This window comes from Rhyacophila brunnea, unplaced genomic scaffold (genome assembly GCF_057557595.1).
Source record: "Rhyacophila brunnea isolate RB1 unplaced genomic scaffold, BYU_Rbru_1.0 scaffold_3, whole genome shotgun sequence".
Lineage (NCBI taxonomy): Eukaryota > Metazoa > Arthropoda > Insecta > Trichoptera > Rhyacophilidae > Rhyacophila > Rhyacophila brunnea.
The window spans coordinates 2,077,608-2,102,189 of record NW_028232965.1 but is presented as its reverse complement, the minus strand read 5'-3'; the positions used below and the strand labels follow the sequence as shown (position 1 = coordinate 2,102,189).

The following is a 24,582-nucleotide window of genomic DNA, read 5'->3' as shown; positions in this document are numbered from 1 at the left end:
AGATTATCTACAACGTTTGAGGAATGTCCAGGATCATGCTTTGAAAATAGCATAAAACCTCCATTTTGACCTATGCGGCGCACGTCCCCCCTTAACGACTACCTTATTTGCTTCACGGAAAACCTTCACTATTTAGTATTTTAGATGTATTTAATTTTACGTTATTTAATAACCACAAATAGCACTTACTTATCTTCATTGAGATTATTTGCCAACCAAAATATTTGAGTCGGCATTTGAACGATGAGATCTCTATAAACGTCCTAGGCTTAAATACAAAGCAAACTCATTTTAATTAGCTGATCAAAGCCAAACGTTTCCATCTTCAGTTACTTGTGCCCGGGCGAAGTAGCTACGCTTGCGAGAGTGCCTGCCAAAGTTAACCTGTTATCGTTAACAGTGGTTCAATTTCTCATATTGGATTATAACACAGCTACAGCTCTCTTCCTTGCAGTGCACACATGAATCCCCGCTGATTCCTTTATTAAGACTCTGCTTAATGCGGCAGCCGAATAAATGATTTGAATCCTTTATACTACTTGCTTACTTCATCATACATAACTCTTTATGAATGATTTAATTTGACGTAAAAATATTTATTTATTAGTGGCATACGGAGAATTTTGTTTGAATGGGATTCTGTTAAATGATACATAATAATATAAACATCTACTATTTGCTACATATTATCACATTAGTAAGTAATTGAATCTTAAATGACGGCCAATAGTATAATATTATCGTGTAGTGGCGAAGGGTGGAAGGTAGGCTATATAGATCCGTCATAAATAGTGTACACTAAACTTTGTCAGTCATACGTATTTGTTTTCATTGAAATAAGACTACATTTTACAAATGGTGTCGGTTATTTTTTTAAATTCAATTAAGTCCCACGAAAACTACGCCATAATAGATAATAGTCAAAATGTATGCAAATAAATCGTACATTACTTTGGATATTTTATAAATAGAATATTTTTTATCTATTATAGCTTCCTTTAGGCAGGGCATAATGAATTCTAAAAAAATGTGTAACACTATGTGTAATATGTATTCTTAATCCAACTAAAACAAATAAGTGTTTATGAAAAAGTGTGCACAATTTTGTCGTATCGCCCAAAATATACCAAAAATATAATGGTTTGGTTTAGGCTGAGTTTAATTAATTAACCAACACCATCTGTAAATAATTGTAGTCTAGTTCAATAAAAACAAATTCGTATAACTAACAGAGTTTAATATGCACTATTTATGGCGGATCTTAACAGCCTACCTCCACCTTTCGCTACTGATATCGTGTATGTAAAAACTATTATACGATTTGCATAATAAAGACCTTCATAGTACTATTACATAGTTATTAATTATTATAAAGACTCTGTGGATGCGGAGCGTCTTCATTACATATATACCGCAGGTCACTGTTATTATTTTATAAATTATTATCTATAAATTTAATTAAGTCATCAAATCATTGCATTATATAATAATTTGACACCGCTCATGTATTTAAGTACAGAACGCTCGCTTCGTCAGAAAGTACGTTTTAAATAACATGAAAAATCCTTGGGGTAGAATAATTATTAAATTACCGCATTTTTAATACTCAATGACGGCTTATCGCAAGAGAGTGGTTTGGTTTATATATTATAGAGGTCATCAAAAGAAAGTAACAACTCTCCGTTTGTACTAAATATTTATTTTTATATCAATAAAATATGTCTGTATTTGATGCGTCGGTTACGTCTCATATGAGTATGGTTAAATAATATTAATCTCTCTATTCTTCAATAATTTCTAATTAATAATGTATTACGTGGTAGGTAGGTATAATATTGTATAATACACATTAAGTGCGTGTTAATGATTTATAACCGATAAGCTCATATCAATACTTTAATAAAGAAGAGTTAAATATATTGTTAGTACGAGTATGTACGTATGCTTAGAGTGTTCAGTAAATAAGTATTATCTTCACGTACACGATAAATATTGAATTTCAAATCTGAGGAATACACCGCGAGAATAATAACATGGAATTTATCTCAGTCGCTTGGGAATATTGATTGATTGTCAAAAGACGAAAGGTTCTGTTTGGTAAAGCATCTAATTTCAGATACAACCCCATTAGTAGGGGGCCAAGTGTGAAATCGCACACTCAGGGGTTGACTAAAATCCAGCTTGCGCCTGCGGTCACTCCCATCGCGAACGATATTTCAACAGGCTCCCATATCAAACATTGCCTTTTGTATTAAGTCAGATAAAATGGGGTTTCTTGTTACCTAGCGGATTGTTGAAACACATACCATTTCAATAATTATTGTAATGTTCAAAAAATTAAATAAATTTATCGCTCAACAAAGCCTACCAAATTAAGAAAGCCGATACTAAAAATTTAGATATCTACTAACCGGGACGCGTAACAGCTAAACACAAAAAACTAAATGGGAAGAAATGTTTGAAGTAAGATGGATGGATGTATCGATTTCTTGCCATTAAAACATAGAGTTACCTCAAAGAGTTTAATAATAATAGAAAGACTTTTATTTGTATACCATTTTATGGTATTTTTGAAACGTAAATCTAAATTATATATTATTATGGTACAGTTCAAAAGAGAACAATTTCAAAATAATTCATTTACTGACTTTAATAAAATTATATAGGCATGGTTAAATAGTATAAGTAATATATAAATGTCTTATGTTATTTTATAATAATTGAAATTTATAATTTTTGTGACAGATGATTCCTACATGAAGCTCGCCTTGGAAACTATGGAAGAATTAGACTGGTGCTTGGACCAATTAGAAACCATACAGACTCATAGATCCGTCTCCGATATGGCTTCACTCAAGGTAAGATTATTTGCTTTTCCTGCAATACCGTCACCATTTTTATAAAAATATGTGGTTTGAAGATTTGACACAACACTTTCAACGTATCTTATACTATATAATGATAAAATATTCCTAAGTATGTTTATATTAGGAAAAAGAGGGATGAAGGTATAAACTTAATTGTAAAAACAGCCGAAAACATCTGAATTTTTTGGCATTTAGTTAGCCATTATGAAACGGTCTACCTAGGTATTACAAAATTAAATTCCTTGACGCTTGTAAATTTCGCTTCAAGAAATCTACATATTTTTTTATTCAAGTACGAGTAAGTGTTTCTATTTTCGGAACTGAATGGAAAATTCAAGCGCTTTATATGAAAAAATAAAATAATTCTATGAATGGCTACAGTCCGAAAATCTTTTTTTAGGTTCGCTTTTATGATTACGTCAGAACAATTGTTATAATTTTTCAAATAGGTACCGTGACTGCAAATGATTTCACTATATACACGTACATTTTCGCTATCAAGATTATGTAAAATAACAGTATTATAAAGTACATATAAAAGACTATTTTTAAATCATTTAATAGTGACTGATTAGAAAATCTAGCTGTAAATCATGTCAATTTAGTATTAATACTATGATCTCCAATAATTTAATTTAAATATTTATCTATTTATTGTATAGTCCATAATGTTATATTACTAGTCTATGTCATTGATCTTTTTATGATGGTTCCTAATAGTTTATGACTTCATTGTGAATGAGCAATATATTGCATAGAATTTAGACTTTTTATAAGATATCCTGCAATCACAGTTAGATAACATTATACCGGATCGTATACAAAACGCAAAAACAAATTATTTCACGTGACCGTTATAAATGTAATCTTTCACTTAATTATATTATAAATTATTCCTTATCTGAGAGTTTCTCAGAGAATATTCGTAATACATCTTGGTTTTAATTATTTACTACACACAATTAAGCAATACCTGAAAATTAATTAGCTTCATAACATCTCTGTTGGCAGGGAGAATTTTCCTTATATACGTATATATAAAGAAGGCAAGTTGGAGCCTTTTATGAATGATATCGTTTGAAATATAATTTCCTTTCAGAGTACTTGGTTCAGTAGTACTTTTTAAACAGTAAACATATTATATAATACGAGTATCGTATTAATAATCGTAATATTGTAGTGTTAATAACAGTATATTATGTAATTACGTATAGTTACAACTTCAACAAAGTAATTCTAATGATCTATGTTGTAACAATGTTGCGGTTGGTCTAACAAATAATATATTTTTACATAAGAGTCAGATATTATCATACTTTAGATACAAAGTCTATACTTAACTAATTTTCTAAGGTACTGAAAGGTAAGACTATAAATAATTTCCATACTACAATAATGTATTAAAACTCTTGTCTGGTTTCATTCTTTTAATATCATAAAAGAATATTATCGACATTATCATCCATGGTCAATCCATTGTTCGAAGTAGACCTCCTCATAGATCATTCCACGTCTTGCAACCTTGAACCTTACCTTTTGCTACCGTGTACTCCCGCTATTCAGCAGGTTTAGGGTGGCTATATGGATACTTAGTCCTAGACATGTGCAGCTCTCGACAATTTTCACGGCCTGCTTCAAAAATGATATAACGTTGCATCCAATCAACTGTTTAAAGTGTACAATCAATGTTTGTTACATTTATCTTAAACAAAGACATTTTAAATGTTATGTAATACATATAAAAACTAGGAATAGAACATACTTACATAATAATATAACCTATGATATGGAATCATGTACGTGAGGCATAACTGGGAATAATCAAAAAAAGAGAAACCAATAATTATTGATATTAGTATATTATATTTGTAACATTATAGGTATGTCTCTGTTATTTACAGGTTAATCAAAATATATTTAGTACGCACAAAGTTCCTTGGACTTTGACGTGCATTTTCACCACCTCTGCAAATATTTGCAATTTAATTTATTATTATTGTTGGCAAGACGCCAATCTTTGAAACAACACGCCGTTTGTCATGTTATCAAATAGCATGACATTATTAGTGTGGACATCGTCTTTGATTATTATGAACTAGTTTTGAAGACAGCATAGCGATGCATAAGAAGCAAGAATAATTTGTTTAATTTAAGGTTGAAACATGAAGTGAAGTGATATTAAATGAATTAAATTTTAGTTTTACAAGTTTTTTGTTTCAAATTATTTTGAAAACAACTTGTATACCTAACTACAGTACCTACATATGTTCAATATTTTTCTTAAATAAAGACTTGAAGATACTTATATCGGATATATAAGTATTGTTGATTGTATGTATACGCTAATATATGGCCCCTTTAGCGAGTAGTTCGTATTGTTTATTTAGACATCATATATATTTGTATGAATTACGTTATTCATATAATTGTATTACCTAAGTACTTAATTTATATTCTATATAGTTCATGTAAGTAACTATTTTAGATCAGAGACTAAGACTTCTCATTAAACTAAGGTGAATGATTACAATAATCGAAAGGAATAACAACACTCACTTGGGCAGTGTATTCTTATACACTAGCAGTAAATATTAACGCCGTTATATTCGACTTAACTTTAAAAAAATTAAATAAATTGCTTATGTCCAGTATATTATTATAAATATTATTTTTTATATAAACTAATATTCTGTATTGCTAAGAAGAATGGCAATATAATTAATATAGGTTACTATTACATACCCAATATTTTTTTTACGGAAGATATATAAATTCGTGATATCCATGGCAATTACCTTGTAAGTAAATATTATGTTCGTATTTAAACTATTTTTACGAGTGAAGGTAAACATTATATAAACGATTAGTATCGAATCTTTGCCATTGCTCTAGCATCAAAGGCGCAATTTATTTAGGTACGTCGTACTCTGTTTGTTCCCAGATCAGAATATCTTTAGTTCACCGACATCATAAAGGTCACAGCCTCGGCGTTAGCTGTCACTCATCATGGCTTTTTTGACACCGGAATAATTGGATTTTCCTACCGCTAGACAGGAATACACTTTCATGCTAAACTCCCAGTGTTGTGTGCGAGGAGGTCATTTTTATTTCAGGATGTTTCACGCAAAATACACCGCAAAGAACTCCGCGAAATAAGCGACCAATTGCTTAAAAGCGGACGCCGTTTTCGAAGGCACTTCCGTTTCCTGGTAGAAAAGCATTCGGTGAATTTAATCCTCTTTTCCCGTCGAAATGACTTCCTTATTCATTCACCAGTACCTGTTGCCTTCTTGCACGTTTTGTAGGAAGCTTTAACCGAGAAAGTTTTATTTTCTTGACGTCTACATCCCAACGAGACTGTTACAGTCCATTCAGGCGAATAATATATTGCCACACTAGCAGAAAACACGAGATAGAGAACACTATCACCATTAACATATATTTATATCTTATATACCTATTCGTATTTCAGTCAGATGTATTTTATCTTTCTCACTGATCATACCTACATAACTTAATCTACACCAATGATTAATTAGCGTTTACTAGGCTTTATACATTTTTTTATTTAGTATATAGGTATATTTAGTATCATTCTAATTTTATTAAATTCTCAACACATTACCTATTTACATTGTTTACGAGTAATACCAAATTAATACGCTTATTGAATGGATTAATAGCTGTTAAGCCTCAATTACATTGAGCTTCTTTACGAGCTGTTTATTGGCGAATTTACAATCTGCCTGTAAAGTCGCCCAGTGTAATCATCGAATATGCTAATAAGCAGGTTGTAAACACTCTACCGAGAAAAGTTGAAAGCCGGTCAACTTTACACGCTACACGCCGGCGTGTGGGTCTACTGCGTCTGCGCAGTAGAGCGCAGTACTAACCTCCCGGTAAAAAAAACGAACTACGTTCTGTCAAAATAGGCTTGGGCTTGTGGCTTCTAAGCGAATGGAAAGTTTTGTGTGTAATCATCAAATCGCAGTAGCTGAATCGCCCGCTTTTAAATTCGCCAATAAACAGCTCGTAAAGAAGCTCAATGTAATTGAGGCTTTAATGTCTATTAGATCTACAACGGGTTTCTAAACAAACACTTCAAATATTTATTTTAATACTCAATTCTTTACTTAATATAAATTTTTAACTATTTTTTTATTTAACTAATAATTCACAAGATTTGAGAATATAACATTCTAAATATTGAACATAGTTGAATAAAAAAATTATTATTATTATTAAACTGGCGCTAGGGGCCGTTCAGGTCCATGGCCGACTGCACAACGTTTTTCCAGGCATCTCTGTCCAGCGCTCTCTCTTCCCAGTTGACTATCCCCAGCCTTTCCGCATCCCTTTGAATGTTGTCCGCCCATCTCCGTCGAGGGCGGCCAAGAGGTCGAGTGCCAGCTGGTGTGCCTTTGTAAATCCTATAGAGAGTTCTAGATCGTTCAGATCGTACAACGTGGCCCGCCCATCTGAGCCTTCTTGACCTCAGAATATTAGTGATTCTAGGTTGGTATCGGTCGAAGAGCTCAGCGTTTGTGCGGATGCGCCACCGGTGGTTCTCATTGACGGGTCCAAGTATTCTCCGGAGGATTCTGTTTTCAAACACTTGGAGCGCCTTTTCTTGTTTTTCTGTTAAACCCCACGTTTCACATCCATACATGACGATTGGCTTGATGACCACGTTATACACCCGGAATTTCGTTTTGATGGACAGCATTTTGGACCTGAACAGACGACTCAGCGCGAAGTACGCTGCATTTCCACTTCTCAGTCGGTCAGAGAGCTCTAGGGACATTTCATTTTTAGAGGTAATGTTGGAGCCCAAGTACTTGAAGAGAGAGGTTCTCTCGAACGAGGAGTTTCTTATTCCAATGTTTCCAGAGGGTTCAATGCCTCTTGTCATTTTCAAATACTTGGTCTTTCCCACATTTACTCGTAGATTCAACCTTTTCGCTGTGTCCTCCAGAGGAGTGAAAATATCTCTGACTTCTTCTTCAGATTCTCCGAGCACCACCAAATCATCTGCGTAGCCCAATATTTTATGGGACCCATTCAGGGTAACTCCACCTTCTGCTTTCAGAGCTTCTCTAACGGCTTTCTCTAAAGCTAAGTTGAACAGCATTGGTGATAAGGAGTCGCCTTGTTTTAGTCCTGCTGTCACCTTAAAAGATTCTGATATACTACCTTGCATATGAATTCTACTTCTGGATCCGTCCATGCATACTTTTATTATATTTATAAGTTTTGACGGTATTTCAAATTCTTTCAATATATTCCAGAGAGCTTCTCTATCAATAGAGTCATATGCGGTTTTAAAATCTACAAAGAGACAGTGTACATCTTGGGCGTATTCCCATTTCTTTTCAAAGATTTGGCGCAGTGTAAAGATTTGATCGGTAGTACTGCGGTTTCGTCTAAAGCCGCATTGGTAGTCACCAAGAATGTTTTCGGCATATGGTAGAATTCTTTCGAGAATAATGTTCGACAGAACTTTGTATGCAGTAGGAAGAAGAGAGATGCCACGGTAGTTTGCACAGTTGAGTTTGTCCCCTTTCTTGAAGATAGGACAGACCAGTGATTCTTTCCATGCTTCAGGGATCTTTTCTTCCTCCCATATTTGTTGCAGTAGCTCAAGCATGGCACTAAGAAAGGTTTCTCCTCCATGCTTGAGAAGCTCCGATGGAATATTATCGTTTCCTGCCGATTTGTTATTCTTTAAATAACTCAGTGCTCCCATCAACTCTGCCTTATTTGGTGGCGGTATAAGAGGTTCTGCTGTCGCGATTTCTGGCGATTCCAAAGGTTCATCTGGTACAGAGCGTTGAAGTAAGTTTTCAAAATGGGACTTCCATATGTTTAGCACTTGCTCTTTGTTTGCCACTATCTGACCCTGTTGATCTTTGATTTGTAGCGTGCTAGGTTGAAAGCCTCTTTTTTCAAAGCTCACTTTCGAGAAGAATGATCGAGTTTTATTTCGTTTTGCTTCTTCTTCCATCTGCTCAAAATTACTTTTGATGAAGCTTCGTTTGCACTTTCTCAGATGCTTTCGGACATTTTTGCACGTCTCGCTATATCGTTTCTGTGCTTCTTCGCTCTGCGTATTTTGCAGATAGAGCGCTCTTTCTGCTCTTCTCTCCTCCACCATTTGTCGGCAAGTGTCGTCGTACCAAGGGCACTTTACTTTCTTGGGTGCCAGTCCTATCGAGACTTCCGCAGCTTTTACCATTCCTTCTTTTAGTCTCTTCCACCTCTCATCGATACTCCAGGCTTCTCCTTCGGTGAGTTTTCCGATTTGGTTTTTTAACTCTTTTCTGTAGCTATCTCTTCCGTTTGGAGTTGTCAGCTTTTCTATATGGTAATAAAAAAATAGTTAATTAAAATTATTTGCAAGTTAATTAACAAAAAAAATCTTGTAGTGATCCGTGACGTCGGTTAGTAATTAAAGTAATACCTACTTTGATTTAAAAATCGACACCTCCTACGTATAATATTGTAACTAACAAAATGACGTTTTTCACTTTTTTTCATTTTTCGTATCCATAGTATGTATTACATATGATGCCATTTACAGAATTTCAAAATTCGTATTATAAGTGCGATTTTCAAGCATTGCATACTATTGTATCTCAAATTTCTTGAAATTTTTCCGACGTGAAGTATGGTAACGTATTTGGCAATACTATACGCGGGAAACGCGCGGAGATCTTGCCGCGCGGGTGTATTGTTACTGCTAATTACGATACTTCACTTCGGACGGGAGGTGACACACCGCTACCACTGTGAACTTTCGGTTATATTGTATTTTTGTATGGTTTGGTAAATATTAAATACCATAATGAAGAGATCTAGACAATGTCAACAAATATTGAGCAATATATCCGCCCCTACAGGACTTTAGTGTCAAGAATACAAAAATTGATAGAAAATCTATGCGTGCACAAAAATGTGTGATTAGGCCAGATGGGACAATAGTACAGCGTATAATATTATAGAAACGGATAATAATAGTAAAACAACAATGGACGAAATAAATTCTACCCAGGGAAACTGTGACTTTAGGATTCAAGGTAAGTTAATATTTTTAATCTTTTTCTCGTACGACAACAAAAAGTATCGTAAGTTATACTTACCATTGTTTACGTCGTTTCTTTGCGTGTAACTATTATTGTATGTAATATTTACCATATTTTACGTCGGAAAAAACTGAAAAAAAATATTGTATCTATCACTTATAATAATTTACGTCGTGCTTATTTTAGTAAAATATATTGTATGTAGTACTTATCATATTATACGGCGACATACAATTTTAGTTGCAATATTATACGCGTGATAACTTTTATAAATTCATGTTTATTTAGTTGTTTTGCTTTTTACAGAGTCATCACTGCCTTCAGGTGCTGATTAAAATATGATAATGGAACTTTTAGATATTATTTGTGACGATGATGAGACTAGTGACAGCGTTGCTGATACAAACAGACTACATTCTCTCGAAAAGATTAACAGTAAAAGTAATTGGATATATTATAAAATATAGAGCTAGTTTTGTGAAAAATCACCTCAAAAGGTACTGTTATCAGAAAGTATGAGATTTACAATGCTTTATATTTTTTTTTTTAAAACCTCAATTATAATGGCTAAGGTTTCGGGTGATCGAAATAAAAGTGGTAATATGTTGCTAAATTAGCGATAAATGAAAAGCAACGCAGAGTTTTTACTGAAACTCAGTCGTGGCGAAATTTTACCATTAAATATCATCTGACGAAATATCAAAATGAAAATAACATGGAGCTGGTTAAGGTCTGTAAAAAAAGTTTCTAGCTACATTCTCTATTTGTGACCAATTCGTATTCACAGCTTTGGACAAGGTGGATAATGAAACTGCCGTTTTAACACCTGATCAACGAAGTCGACACAAAAATTGCAATGTTGTATTAACTGATGATATGAATACCAGTATTTCCGACCATGTTAAGTCCATCCAACCGGTCGAATCAGATTATGTTCGACAGCGATCAAGCAAACTTTACTTAGATGGCGACCTGGATTTTACCCATTTATTTAAACTATATAATGAATGGTATGAACCCATAATATACACACATAAAGCTCAAACAGAAAGGCAGTATCAATTTTATTTTAAATTGTGTTGTGTCACTATGTCCCTAAAAAGGACCAGTGTGTCCAATGTCACATTTTCAAAAACTTACAAGTCCGAGTAGCATCCACGGAGCAACTCCCAGTTTATGGCAAGAACCTTGGTCGTCAGATTATTTGATAAACATGATGTTCAATCATTACACGGCAAAATTGTATCTGCGAATTTTGACTTCCAAAAAATTTTGAATGCCCTTCACGGAAATTTAAGTAAGTACATTTTATTATAAACGTAAATTATCAGTTTTTCAATTTACACAAAAGGTAGCTACATGATACATATAGCAGGATAGCAGGAAGCTGAAGGAAAACGAGGAGCAAATGAGGACTCAAGTTGCTTACTTATTGTGGTCTATAAGCAAAAGAATTCAGGTTTTGCTCTAACAATATAGGCCAGAACAGAAATCGCATCGTTTATGACTTTAACATGACTGTATTTGGTCCATAAATACAATGTTAATGTAAAGCACACATTTTTGGAAAGGGGACGTACGCAAAATGAAGAGGACTGCGTTCAAGCCCTGATTGAAAGATGTTCGACAAACAAACAAATTTTTGCACCTCCAGAATGGTACTGTTTAGTTGGATGGACAAAACAAGAAGGAAAACCTGAGGATGTGGTAGAGATCAATCACATAGCATGTTTGATTTCAGAGCTCTATTAAATTATCATATATGGACTAATACAAATTAATATAAATCACAATGATCCGTTTAAGATTAATTACAAGTGCGACTTGTCCAGCACTGTCTACTCGACCATGGTTGTGAAAAGTAACACATAGCACACGCAACGAGAAACTTCATTTTCGGTAAAGGTTCTTTATTCATAAATATTGCCAATTCCAAAAGCTAAAACAGATGATTTACTCTATATGTGCAACAATGGAATCATTCCTGAGCGTTATCTTGAGTTTTTCAGTAATTTTATACCTGTTAATACCTACCACTGAAATTCCACCAGCAGTTTCTGAGGAATCAGCTTAATAATTAATATGTCAGTGTAAAAAATCTCTTTTCGGTTGTATGTTTTAAATTGTGCATGCTTCTTTTTTCGCATCATATAATTGAAAATTAATTCCAAACTAAAAATATAGTTGCAGAATGATTTCTTTTTCAGTTTCACTTATATTTTAACCTGAAGTGCACCCTTCCACTTAATCACCCATTGTTATTCTCTTGTTTGATTTTCCTTTGATATTTGATATATTATTTAACCAAAAACGTTGGTTTAAAGTGATTGTAATTTTTCTTTTTTGCTTTTAATTTTATTTCAATATTTACATACTTTCTTGAATTGGATTTTTGATTGAAATTATTTCTTCTCTGTTTTTTTCTGTATGTTTAATTTTTATCATGTCATAAAAGTCTTAAATTTATGTAATGTTTTATTAAATGACAATAAAAGCAATTTTATATAGATTATTTTTTCCAACCTACCTATCTGACGACCCATACCATAACTTTTAATTATTGTTATTACCGAATTATGATTTTAAATACGCAAAAAATCCTAGGTGAAGGATTGTATCTAACATATACAATATATTTCACCAAAACCATGACGACGTAAATTATGATAAGTATCACATACAACTAAATGCATGTAAGAGGTTCCGCCGTAAACTATTGTATGTGGTTTATACAATATTTCGAACAAATTCTTTTCCGCACTATAATGTTGTAACTGCATTTTCTGATTAACCACAGAAAATATTAGATATCCTTTAATGCAAAACAAATCTATTTATAATTTACAATTGACATCCCAAATTTGGTGCAAAACATTCAAAAGGTCGACTTACACCAAGCTTTTGTATCTTTAAACCGCTCTCCTGTAAAGTTGCGATTTTGAAGTTACAATACTCTACGTAGGAGGTGTCGAAATACAAAATCCGACCGCCAATAGTAGCTCAATTTGGAAAGCACTTCAGTGATTATTAAAAGCCATTAGATAAAATTTGTCACAATTAAGTATGACTACTTTAGCGTTTATGTGCGTGGGCGCGATACCCGAGAGATGCAGGTTCTATTCCTGTCTTCCTCTTTTTTCAAAAAGATTTTTTCTATTGGTTATAATATACTTTCTCAGAAGTGTTTTCAAAATTATGTATGTTTAATATAAATAAGATTTTTTTCTTCTTGTAATAATCTATTATATAAACGAGAATTTGTTGTACCTATTCGTTGTCGATCGATGTATATTTTCCATTGGTGAGTGCGAAAAGCGACTCACATAGAATATTACAAGACCTAATTCAATTAAAATTTAAATTCAAATTCCACCGTGTACCTACCCTCGGTTGATAATAAATATTTTAGATGTTATACTTCTTTTTGCGCATTTCGAAAATCAAATCAGAGAAAATACACTCGTGTGACATGTAACACATAATTTATTTTTTCACACGAAAAAAAATGCACTCAATTGGATTCGAACCACCGATTGTTCGGTTATCAGCCGAATGCACTACGTTTACGCCACAGTATGATGCAGTATACGCAATCGTGACGATTATACAGTATAATAGTTAGTTTAGAATTGTTCCGTTGACTGGGCAGCGAATTTATTATTGTCGGCCATTTGCAATTCCTTACGTAAACAAACTATTAAACGTCGTAGTGACAGTTTTTACTTTAAAAATAAAAACAACGATAAGTAATTATATAATTTAGTAATATAAGTTAAAGTGTACAGAAGTAAACCAACGGCGTTCCAATAAGCGGTCCTTTTTCTGGAGTGTGTAATTTAACAAAATAATTATTTAGACCTATTCAAAAAAAGCTAGTTTATCACAAGTTTTGTTTTTGTTTTGTTACGCCAAAAAGTATAACTTCTAACGCGCGTACATAAGTACACACACAGATTTTTTTTAATAATTATTATTATACGTTTTCTTTAATGGTATTAACTGTCTGTATTAGTTATAAGATTATGTATTTAGTGTCAGTTGACAACGCCTCACTGAAACGGAAGAAACTGGTGATCCAAAATATTATGTGGACTAAGTACTTAGTACATTATTATGTTTTACTTTCATTAATAAATTATACTTTTGTTAATATTAAAATCTATTATATCGTAATTTTTCGTTGAATAATCAATATTTTCTTTAAATGTAATAATATATTATGTATATCAGCATACGAGATATTAGCAGCCCACATATATGGGCATGTATTGGGAATATATAGCACTAATAGATTATGTTTTGTGGGTGATTTACTATTGACCTGATGAAAAACACGACTGGGAGATGGCGTGTGGGCATTTATTATATCTAATAAACAAATTGAATATACATTTATTTACAATTTCCTTACGTTTCTACTCCCACATGTCTGAATATTTTATGTACTAAGCGCATAGCGAAGCTTAAAAGCACAATATCCTATTAAATTTCTCTGCAAAAGCTCCTTGAACAAAATACCGTCTAAAACAGCTTAAGATGGCGGTTGATGCTTCAAGTCTATTGAATTCAAATTTACAAACAGCATCTCTTCGTAAGTAGTGAACTATGAGAAACACATTAAACTTGTAATGGCTTGCTTATTTTATTACACGATAAATTTTCTCTAAAACACCTGAGGACGCGAATCATGATACAAATTTAACGAGTGCTTGAAACATGGACTAATTTTGCCTATAATAAATGTGTATAAACAGTCTTAAGAAGGGATACGTATACTACTATTATACCTTGCTTATATGTATTAGCCTATATAATTAATGAGTCCTCTCGCTTTTATATGTTTTTTTACAGCATGACTAAGATTGGCGCGGCTCGTAAAATAAAAGATATTTCGTTTTAAATTTGGAACAGAATATAGCATAAATTTAATCATATAATTTTTAAGGGGGGACATGCTCGTCGAAGGTCAAAATTGAGTTTTTATTGTATTTTCAAACCATGATTCTGGACACTCCTTAAACGTTGTAGATAATCTATTTATATAATTTTGAAGCCTTATTATCCTTTATAGTTATTTTAAACATTTGATGACTGCATAAAGTATTTTTGTTACATAAAATAGTATTCTTTTAAACCTCTCGCTCTAATGTTTTAGAATATCGTCATATTTCAGTACATAACTGTGCAGTGGTGTTAAGATTTTTTACATTTATTAATTTTTAAACGCATTTATAAAACCATTAGTATAATTTATTACGAGATAATTTTTCTAAAATGTTCACGATAAAAAATTATATTGATAATCTCTGTGATCCCAAATTTGACAAGAATTAGGCATTATATTATTCAAAAAATCGGCAAGATTAACACATTTGAAGATGATTCTAAAGATACTTATTATAAGCTATGTCTTTGACCATTCAAGTATGATAAACATCTTATGAATAATGATTGCTTTATAATAATTATTGACCTAAGAATAAGGTAGTGTTTTTTTTAAATACGCCATTTCTTTTGTCATTCCCCAGTGATTAAGCTACAACATACGGCCGTAGCCATAAATTGACAAACACTAATTAAAGTAGGGAGTAAAATGATATTGACGCGCGTGTTTGAACATGTACCGTTTAAAAAAAAATAAAAAAAAATTCGGTTAGGTACATGTTCAAACACGCGCGTTAACATAATTTTACTCCCTACTTTAATTATAGTTTGTCAATTTATGGCTACGGCCGTATGTTGTAGCTTAACCACTGGGGAATGCCAAAAGAAATAGCGTATTTAAAAAAAACACTACCTTATTCTTAGGTCAATAATTATTATAAAGCAATCATTATTCATAAAATGTTTATCACACTTGAATGGTCAAAAACATAGCTTATAATAAGTATTTTTAGAATCATCTTCAAATGTGTTAATCTTGCCGATTTTTTGAATAATAAAATGCCTAATTCTTGTGAAATTTGGGATCACAGAGATTATCAATATAATTTTTTATCGTGAACATTTTAGAAAAATTATCTCGTAATAAATTATACTAATGGTTTTATAAATGCGTTTAAAAATTAATAAATGTAAAAAATCTTAACACCACTGCACAGTTATGTACCGAAATATGACTATATTCTAAAACATTAGAGCGAGAGGTTTAAAAGAATACTATTTTATGTAACAAAAATACTTTATGCAGTCATCAAATGTTTAAAATAACTATACAGGATAATAAGGCTTCAAAATTATATAAATAGATTATCTACAACGTTTAAGGAGTGTCCAGAATCATGGTTTGAAAATACAATAAAAACTCAATTTTGACCTTCGACGAGCATGTCCCCCCTTAATGCTCTATATTTTATCATCTAAAAATTAGTTGCATTATTAGTATGCTGGTTAGTGGTGGAATAAAATGTCTACGGATGTGATACTCACTAATTAGTTTTGCCGTGACCGTGATATTACAGGTAACCATTGATTATTGACAGTAGCTCCTGATTATTTAACTCTAACGTTTATTTAAATTATACACAGTGAGATCTATAGAATTTCAATTTAATATCTAAGTTGTATCCAACATTAAAAAAAACACCTGCATCTCATAGAAAATAATTAGTTTTGAACTAATCGCTATAATATAAACAAATAAAAATATATGAAAATGTGTACAGTAATAATATATTATTTATCATTGTAATATTGAATAATTCCGATAAGTATGAGTGTCCTGTCCAAGTGTGAACTTTTTTCTGTTACGTATTGCTTACCTTCTTCTAACTGGTCTATTTTTCCTCTTACAATGATCTACTTAATATATATAATATTATATCCGACTGTAACTAGTAATCATTTTCAGATATATACATGCAAAAGCTCTTTGAACAAAAATACTTTGTTGTTTAACTTAATACATTTGTACATATTGAATATTAAATATGAAATATTTCTTCTGCTTTTTATATTAACAGAATAAACTAAGAAATATATTTAAGAATATCGAGATATGGTATCGATACTTTGATACGTTAGTATCAATACTATACCGATATTCAGCTAATTCGATACCAAATTTCGATATTATGTCCCTAAGTATGTAAAATGCCATTAAATCGTGTGTATCGTTTGATTATTCAAGCTTTTTCCCAGCCCCTAATTTGTACCAGGAAGTTATTTATTTTAAAAAAAAATCAATCCCTGACGGTGCCGTGTGGTATGTATATCAAAGTCAAAGGATTTATTTCGGCAAACAGATCGACGAACAATTCCGTTGTCTCTATCAACCCTATGTCAGATGAAGACCAATTTTCTTCCATAATTTAGTTTGTGAGCTTGTTGAATGGCATCTGAGAAATCAATAAACCAGTTTACCGCCACGGCAACCTACCCTCGCCTTGTTCTACCCTTAATACACCCCTAATCCCCGCTGCCTGTTTTATGAATAGGCAAACATATTCGTGTTGCCCGCTCTTCGAGGGCCAAACCGTTTTGAAAGGATTTCCTACATTCTTCCAAAAAGATACCACGGATTCAGTTCCATATAAATACATTACTTTCTCAACTTAACCTTTTCGTATATAATAAGTTTTATTGATCGATGGTATTATTATAAAACATAAAATTATTCCTAACTTATCTATTTTACTTAGATGAATAATATTGGTATAATTTTAATAAATACGGTATACCACTATACCAGTACCTACTAAACAGCCGATCACTAAACCTTTCTTAGCTCGTATTCTTATTTGTCCGGTACAAATCTTACAATCGATTTTTAACTAACTTCCCGTCTAGCTAGACATTTGAAACTATATATATATATAATATATCAGAACACGATGCCAATGCATTTTTTTTAAATACTTTTAGCCATCTTTAAGTAAAATTGAATTCATTTTCAGTTAATTCTGTTTTGTATGAAAAGTTATTTCGGAAGAAATCCGTAATCCAATCTACTATTATTGGTTGCTAGGGGTCTGGGGTCCTAGCAACTAAATTATTAATATATACGTGCGTTACTATGGAAATCAAAGTGACATTTCAGTATTATTTCTATCAAGTACAATTTTTTTTGATCGTTTAAGCTAGCAAATCAAGTTTATATGATTCAACATAAAATTTAAAAACGTTGTATATAAAAAGTTCTTTTTATCTTGTAATTATGCAATTATTTTTCAATATGTCTTTGATACAAAGAAAGGATATAGGTATTTGGTTGGAGAAATAGATATTTTTTTTTTCTAAAAATACATACGTTAATACAACTTCAAACTCCTCGTATAGTTAGGAACAAACTTTTAACGCTTTTGCGGGTGCCTACTTCTAATACAAAACGTATCTCAGTTGATAATATGTTTATATGACTTAATTGATAATAATTGATAAAAAATGCTTTTATAACATAGTCAAAACTAAACTAAACAATATACATGAAATTGCTAAAATTGAATTTTACTTTCCACTCAGAACTTTTCTAAAAACCATTTGCAATATGTGCATATAATATAATATATCGTAAACAATCAAAATATACCTGTATCATGTCGAAAATACTTCATTGCGTATAATGTATTAATAAAAATAACTATCACCGGCTTTGTGTTATTATTGTATATGAATTTAATTAATAGTAGGTATTTATCTAGAACTCGACATTAATTAATACGGTTACACCCACGGTGGCCGCGCGGCTTAAGCGTTGGACTATCACGCCGTGGGTCTCAGGTTCGAATCCTGGGTCTGGCAAGTACACATATTGTTTTTCAATTTGTGTGAGTCAGGGTATGGACCTAATAGGTTGAGCAAGTGGCTGACATCCATTTCTCGTAAAAAACAAAAAATCTGTTAATTAAACCTCTACTCTGTGAAGGTCCACATCATCCTATTAGGATCGGACATGGTCGGAAAAAGACAAGTACTTTATTACTACGACCTATCAATTTCATTAAAAAAAAAATACAGCATAGTGACCGACCGATATAGTAGAACTTCATGACAATAGACGTCTCTATGAATAGTCGTATGTTGATATTATGTTATAAGAATGTATGTAATTAAGGTGATTTTAAATATTTAAATGGATCTTTTCGACATGTTATGAAGAATATACATAATTTGAAAACATCTCATGCATATACACACCAGAAAAAAATATTTTGTAGAAAATAATACGACACCCGACGGGACTTGAACCTATATCTGCTGGATTCGCGCCAGTCTTTTTTCCATTTAAACTACGGGCATCTTAGTTAATTGCGACAATTTTAACTAGTACTCAGTTATTACATAAAATGCTTGTCAAATTAATAGTTAATCGGGTGTCGTATTTTTTTCTACAAAATATTTTTTTCTAGTGAGTAGGTATATGCATGGAATGTTTTCAAATTATGTACTCGTATATTCAGTATGTAGAATGTTACATTCTGAAATCTTGTGTCTTATTCATTGAATAAAAGAAATAGTTTATTATAATGTTATGAAGAACTTTCACATTAATAAAGATTATTCGAAAATAATATTATCAATGACGTTTACTTCGACTTTTTAAGCTAACCTAACCTAACAATATAAACGTCAAAGTAAAAGACATAAATAATTATAAGTAGTCGAATAATCCTTTATAATGTAAAAAAATACACGTTTTGAATAATATTATGATAGATTAGTTATGTAGTGTGATAATAATGATAGGGTCTCTCTGTCTCATTATTTTTAAATTTGGCTTGAATATTTTCATTGAAAATTAATATATTTAATGTAGTTATATTTATTTCCAAAACTCAGTGTTGCGGAACATACAAAATATGTAGCAGCTTTCAATTCCGAAATGGTACTAAAATAATTTAGTTGTTTCATAATTTATGTACCTTCAACTGAAATCTATATTTGATTTATTTTCTCAAATATATAATGGTTAATAGCATAATTATTAGTATTGGCAGTTTTACAATATTTACAGCTGTACTTCGATAAGACTTTAGTTCCTAGTAGTGAGATGTGATGAATAAGTCATTTATATAATGAATATTTCGTAGTCTACTTCTATTATAGTAGGTAATTGATTTCTCAGGATTAAAATGAAATATTTCGAAATACACCATATGAATGATAAATTGATATGAACATGCCTATGCATTGTATACATAATTATACATACATTAAATTGTAACGATAGACAACAAAGGGTAGTAATATTGAATTATTATTTACATAGCGATAGCTCAGTATTCGTTGGGCCAATTTTCACACATCAAACAATGTTTGATTTATTTATATCATTTTTGATAATTCAATTTCTTTTTTATTTCTATTTCAAGGAAAACCTTCTTTTATGTAAATTATAGCCTAAATAAGTATATAAAACTCAAGAAGTAAAGAAGGTTATTGAGGTTAATATTAAATTAGCTGTAAGTCGTTTCTCAATGCAAATTAATCTGTAGTAAAATTCCACTCTCAGTGTGATAAGTAATTAGAGGTTTACAGCCATTTAAATAAAAATGGCTGGCAGTGTTCTAAGCCTAAATCAATAATTATACAATCAACTACTCATTATTTAAAATTATATCTACCTACTATTTTTTATTCAATGAATATAACACATCAATTCAGAATGTAATATTCCATAATTTAGAACAACGGAATTTGAGACAAAAACTATGGACGTATATGTCTTAAGAATTTTTAGCATGATTAAATTGATTACCTAGTATTGCATCAGTTTGTAAAATGCATTATCCGTATTCCGATGGATGTAGGTTCAAGTCCTGCTAGTTACACATATTTTTTCTAATAACTTATATTTGATGAGCAATCACATAAAATCGTAAATAACAGTAGCTTTCAACTCAACAACGAAAGCAAAACGTCAAAATAAGTCAACCTTTCATTATCTATTTAGAAACAATGCTGACAATTCAAATAATATAATTTTTATATTATTATTTCAAACATCCTGAAATTGCTCAGGAATCGCATTATTTTACTGTGGTTCCCTCTAAATGTTAAGGCTTTAATTTTTTACATACGATGGAATATACTAAGGAGTACATCTCGGCAAACGCATTTATACAAAACAAGTTGATTTGTTGTGTTGACAATAAACATTTATTTTTTATTTTTATTGATTACTAGTTAAAATATCCGGCTTTATTCGAGGTCGCTTCGTTGCCGGATATACGTACGTTTATTATGTGTAATTCAAATATGTCAAAAGAAGACTTAATGTGGGATTAGCTTTGCATTATTCTGTTATAATAGACTCACTACAAATTTCATTATAATATGTTGTACCAAAGATGTTCTGGATTTGACGGCGCGAAAGTGTACCGTTATAGCGAAAACATTTTTTAGTTGATGTGGAAAGCGTGTTAGAGATGCTTTTGTCAAAGTTATGTTCTAATGTTGATCCTTTTTACCTAATACATGGCTCACTTATCCGTATGTTTGACATACTATTCCATTGACGGTTTTAGATCACTTCATTCTAATTGATAAAAACACCATGTTGATAAAATGTCAACTCTTAGGTGGTGTAATTACAATATTATTATATGTATTATACGATGCCTTCATTCAGCAGTGAACCACAGTTTAATGATGATATAAATAGGTATATAAAATCACCAATATTGCAGTGGCAAAGGGTGGAGGTAGGCTGTTAAGATCCTACATAAATAATGCACACTGAAATTTGTCAATCAAACGTATTAGTTTTAAGTTTTAACTAAGACTATGTATATACCTACCTAGTATTTGATAGTTTTTTTTTTTAAATTTATTTAAGCCCTGCCTAATCCAAGCCATAGTAGATAATAGTAAAAAAATATTCGTTAATCTATAAAATATCTAAAATTATGCCAATAAACCATACATAATTTTAGATATTTTATAAATAGAAGAATATTTTTATAAGTATGACTGAAAAAGTATGCACTATTTTTGTCGGATCACCCATAGGATACCTAAAATATTATGGTTTGGTTAGGTTAGGTTAGGTAGAGTGTAATTGAATTTTAAAAACTAACCAGCACCATCCGCAAATTACTGTATTCTTAGTTTAATGAAAACAAATAAGTATGGCTGATAAAGTTTAGTGTGCACTATTTATGTCGAACAGCCTAGCTCCACCCCTCGCCACTGAAATATTGTTAAACAATGCATATGACCGAAAAGAATAGAATTAGATTGTTTAGGCTTTCATTTAGCAGCGGGTTGACACAGTTTGATTATATTTTGAAGATATAAATCGGTAAATAATATCACCATTATTACATTAGCCAAAATGTGGTATTTTTTTCATATAGCAATTATGGGTAGGTGATTTCAAAATATCCAAAAGTTAATAAATATTATCTTTCTACTAATATTGGAAACAATTTATAACATAAAAGAGTTGTAAAAATATAAACCACGTCAGTAAACGAGAAAACATTTTTTTTTCATTTTCCTCTTAGCTGTAAAAGCACTCACGAGGATAAGGCACATAATTTTTCAAAGGAGCTCATTATTGTTTAGCCAGTCTTCGTAATAGTCAATATTTTTGGTATAACTTTTTCTCATCGTGGGTGCGTGTACTTAAATAATCCCAACTCGGTTATTTTAGCGTATTTTATTAAAGAAAGCGGCCCTTCGAAACTGACAACCGTAACGTTTTATTGATTCGTAAATATACTAAACTTATGTTTAGTATTAACTTCTCGATACTGATAGATGATTCTTTTTGGCACTTTAGTTTTATTCACCCAGTTTTCCAAGTCTTTTGGATGTATATACTATAAAAAACATGTTAGATTTCGTTTTACGTTGTGAAATGGAAACATACTTGAAATTCAAAAAAAAAATCATAGAGTTTTGAGACACTTCTTCGCAAAGAAGACGCCTAAGGCTGCGCGCACACGGCAAAGCGAAGTTTCGGATTCATCCGCCAAACGACGTTTGCGTTTTATTTGCGTTTTATTTGCGAGCCGATTGCGTTTTAAATGCGTTTCAAATGCGTCAATATTTCGACAATGCTGTCCAAGAGAAAACACGGTTTTCAAGGGGATTCATAAACGCCTTTTTTTGAAACTGCACCCTGCTGCGAGAGTATTTATCTTTCATTACAGTGGCGTACAAGGGTAAATAAATCAATATAAAATCAGTACGTAATATTGCATTATACCTACATTTATTTTCCCACTATTGCTTCTTTTGGAGCTGGACTGTTTTATATCGAAAGCGTTTTGAAAATTACCTATTGTTGAGCCTATTATATACCATCATCATCAATACTATCGACCGAGGGTACTTGATGGAGTTTGAATTTAAATTCTAATTGATTTAAGTTTTGTACTATTATTATTTATTAATACAATAAAAAAAGATTATAAGTTAATACACGAAGAAAGGGTAAAAACCTTATTACCTAGATACCTACTAAGTAAAGGATTAAGTACAAAAACATAATATTTTGAATAATTTGAATATTTGCAGTATTCTAAAAACCTGTTGTAAATACTATTAATACATTCGGTAGGTAAGCAGTTTTACAAAATATAATAAAAAGTTGTGACACAGCACAGCTATGAGAAGAAGTATTTCACGAGAAGAAAGGCTCGCCATATCTATACGGTAAACTAAACTATTATTATTTATTTTGTAGTATGTACTTATTTAATTAATTTTTTTATTAGTTGACACTGTCATCTTCTATAGATACACTAAAATGGAAACGGGTACTAATAATAATATATTGAAGTGAGAATAATGAATACCCACCTACTACTATTGATAGGTATGTGCTTGTGTACTTGTATCGGTACAAGTATATTTATATTAATTATTGTTTTTTTGTTATAATATATTAGTTGCGATTAATTGACAATAAAATTTTGATAATTTATCTATTTAGCCGCTACAGTACCATATTATTCAATTACATATTCAAAAAAAGTTGGTAGTTATGAATTCAAAACACCTTTCATAAAAAATAGATTGAAATATTAGTAGGTACACTAACACGAAATTACCTGATATAGTCTCATTACAATAGCTATCTTTTTAATATGTAGCTATTGAATTCTAAGCAATAATATTCTATTGGAAATATGAACAGATTTTAAGGGGAGATATTTCAAATGTTTATGAATAATATGTTTTAAATGTTTATTTAATAAAAGATACAATAGGTATAATAATATATTACATTGTTCTAACAAATTATATACAAAAAACCTATAAAATATTTTAATTAAATTATATCTGTTTTCCCCATTGCATTAACGCCACTGTGAAATTCTTGATGACACTAATTAAGAAAGAAGGAAGATTTTTTTAATTTTTTCGGACTAAAGTAATAAATTATGTCATACAATATGTGCCTTATTGTGTTCGCCAACTTATAGCTATTATGGATATTAGTACTTTTTGTTTTCACCGTTAGTGTTATTATGTAAGAATTTATTTATTGCACTATCCGAAGAATTAAAAAAAACCTTTTTTTTGTCGCCAGTGGCGAACTAAGATAAATAAAATATAAAAATATAATATGTAAACATTACCTACATAATTATTTAGTATTTATTTTTTACCATTTTACCTATATTTATTTTTTCCACTATTGCTTGATTTGGAATAGAATTCTGTTATATTATATCGAAAGC

The 24,582-nt window shown here is 31.3% G+C and overlaps 1 protein-coding gene across 7 annotated transcripts in view; it reads left to right on the top strand.

The window, feature by feature from the left end:
• The window catches only part of dnc (phosphodiesterase dunce), an 847,926-nt gene that overhangs the window by 709,609 nt on the left and 113,735 nt on the right, over positions 1-24,582 (top strand). For all 7 annotated transcript variants that reach the window (XM_085953045.1, XM_085953044.1, XM_085953046.1 and 4 more), the window contains one exon: positions 2,746-2,858. In XM_085953045.1, the coding sequence (XP_085809171.1) occupies positions 2,746-2,858 (113 nt within the window). The remainder of the gene's footprint in view (positions 1-2,745; positions 2,859-24,582) is intronic.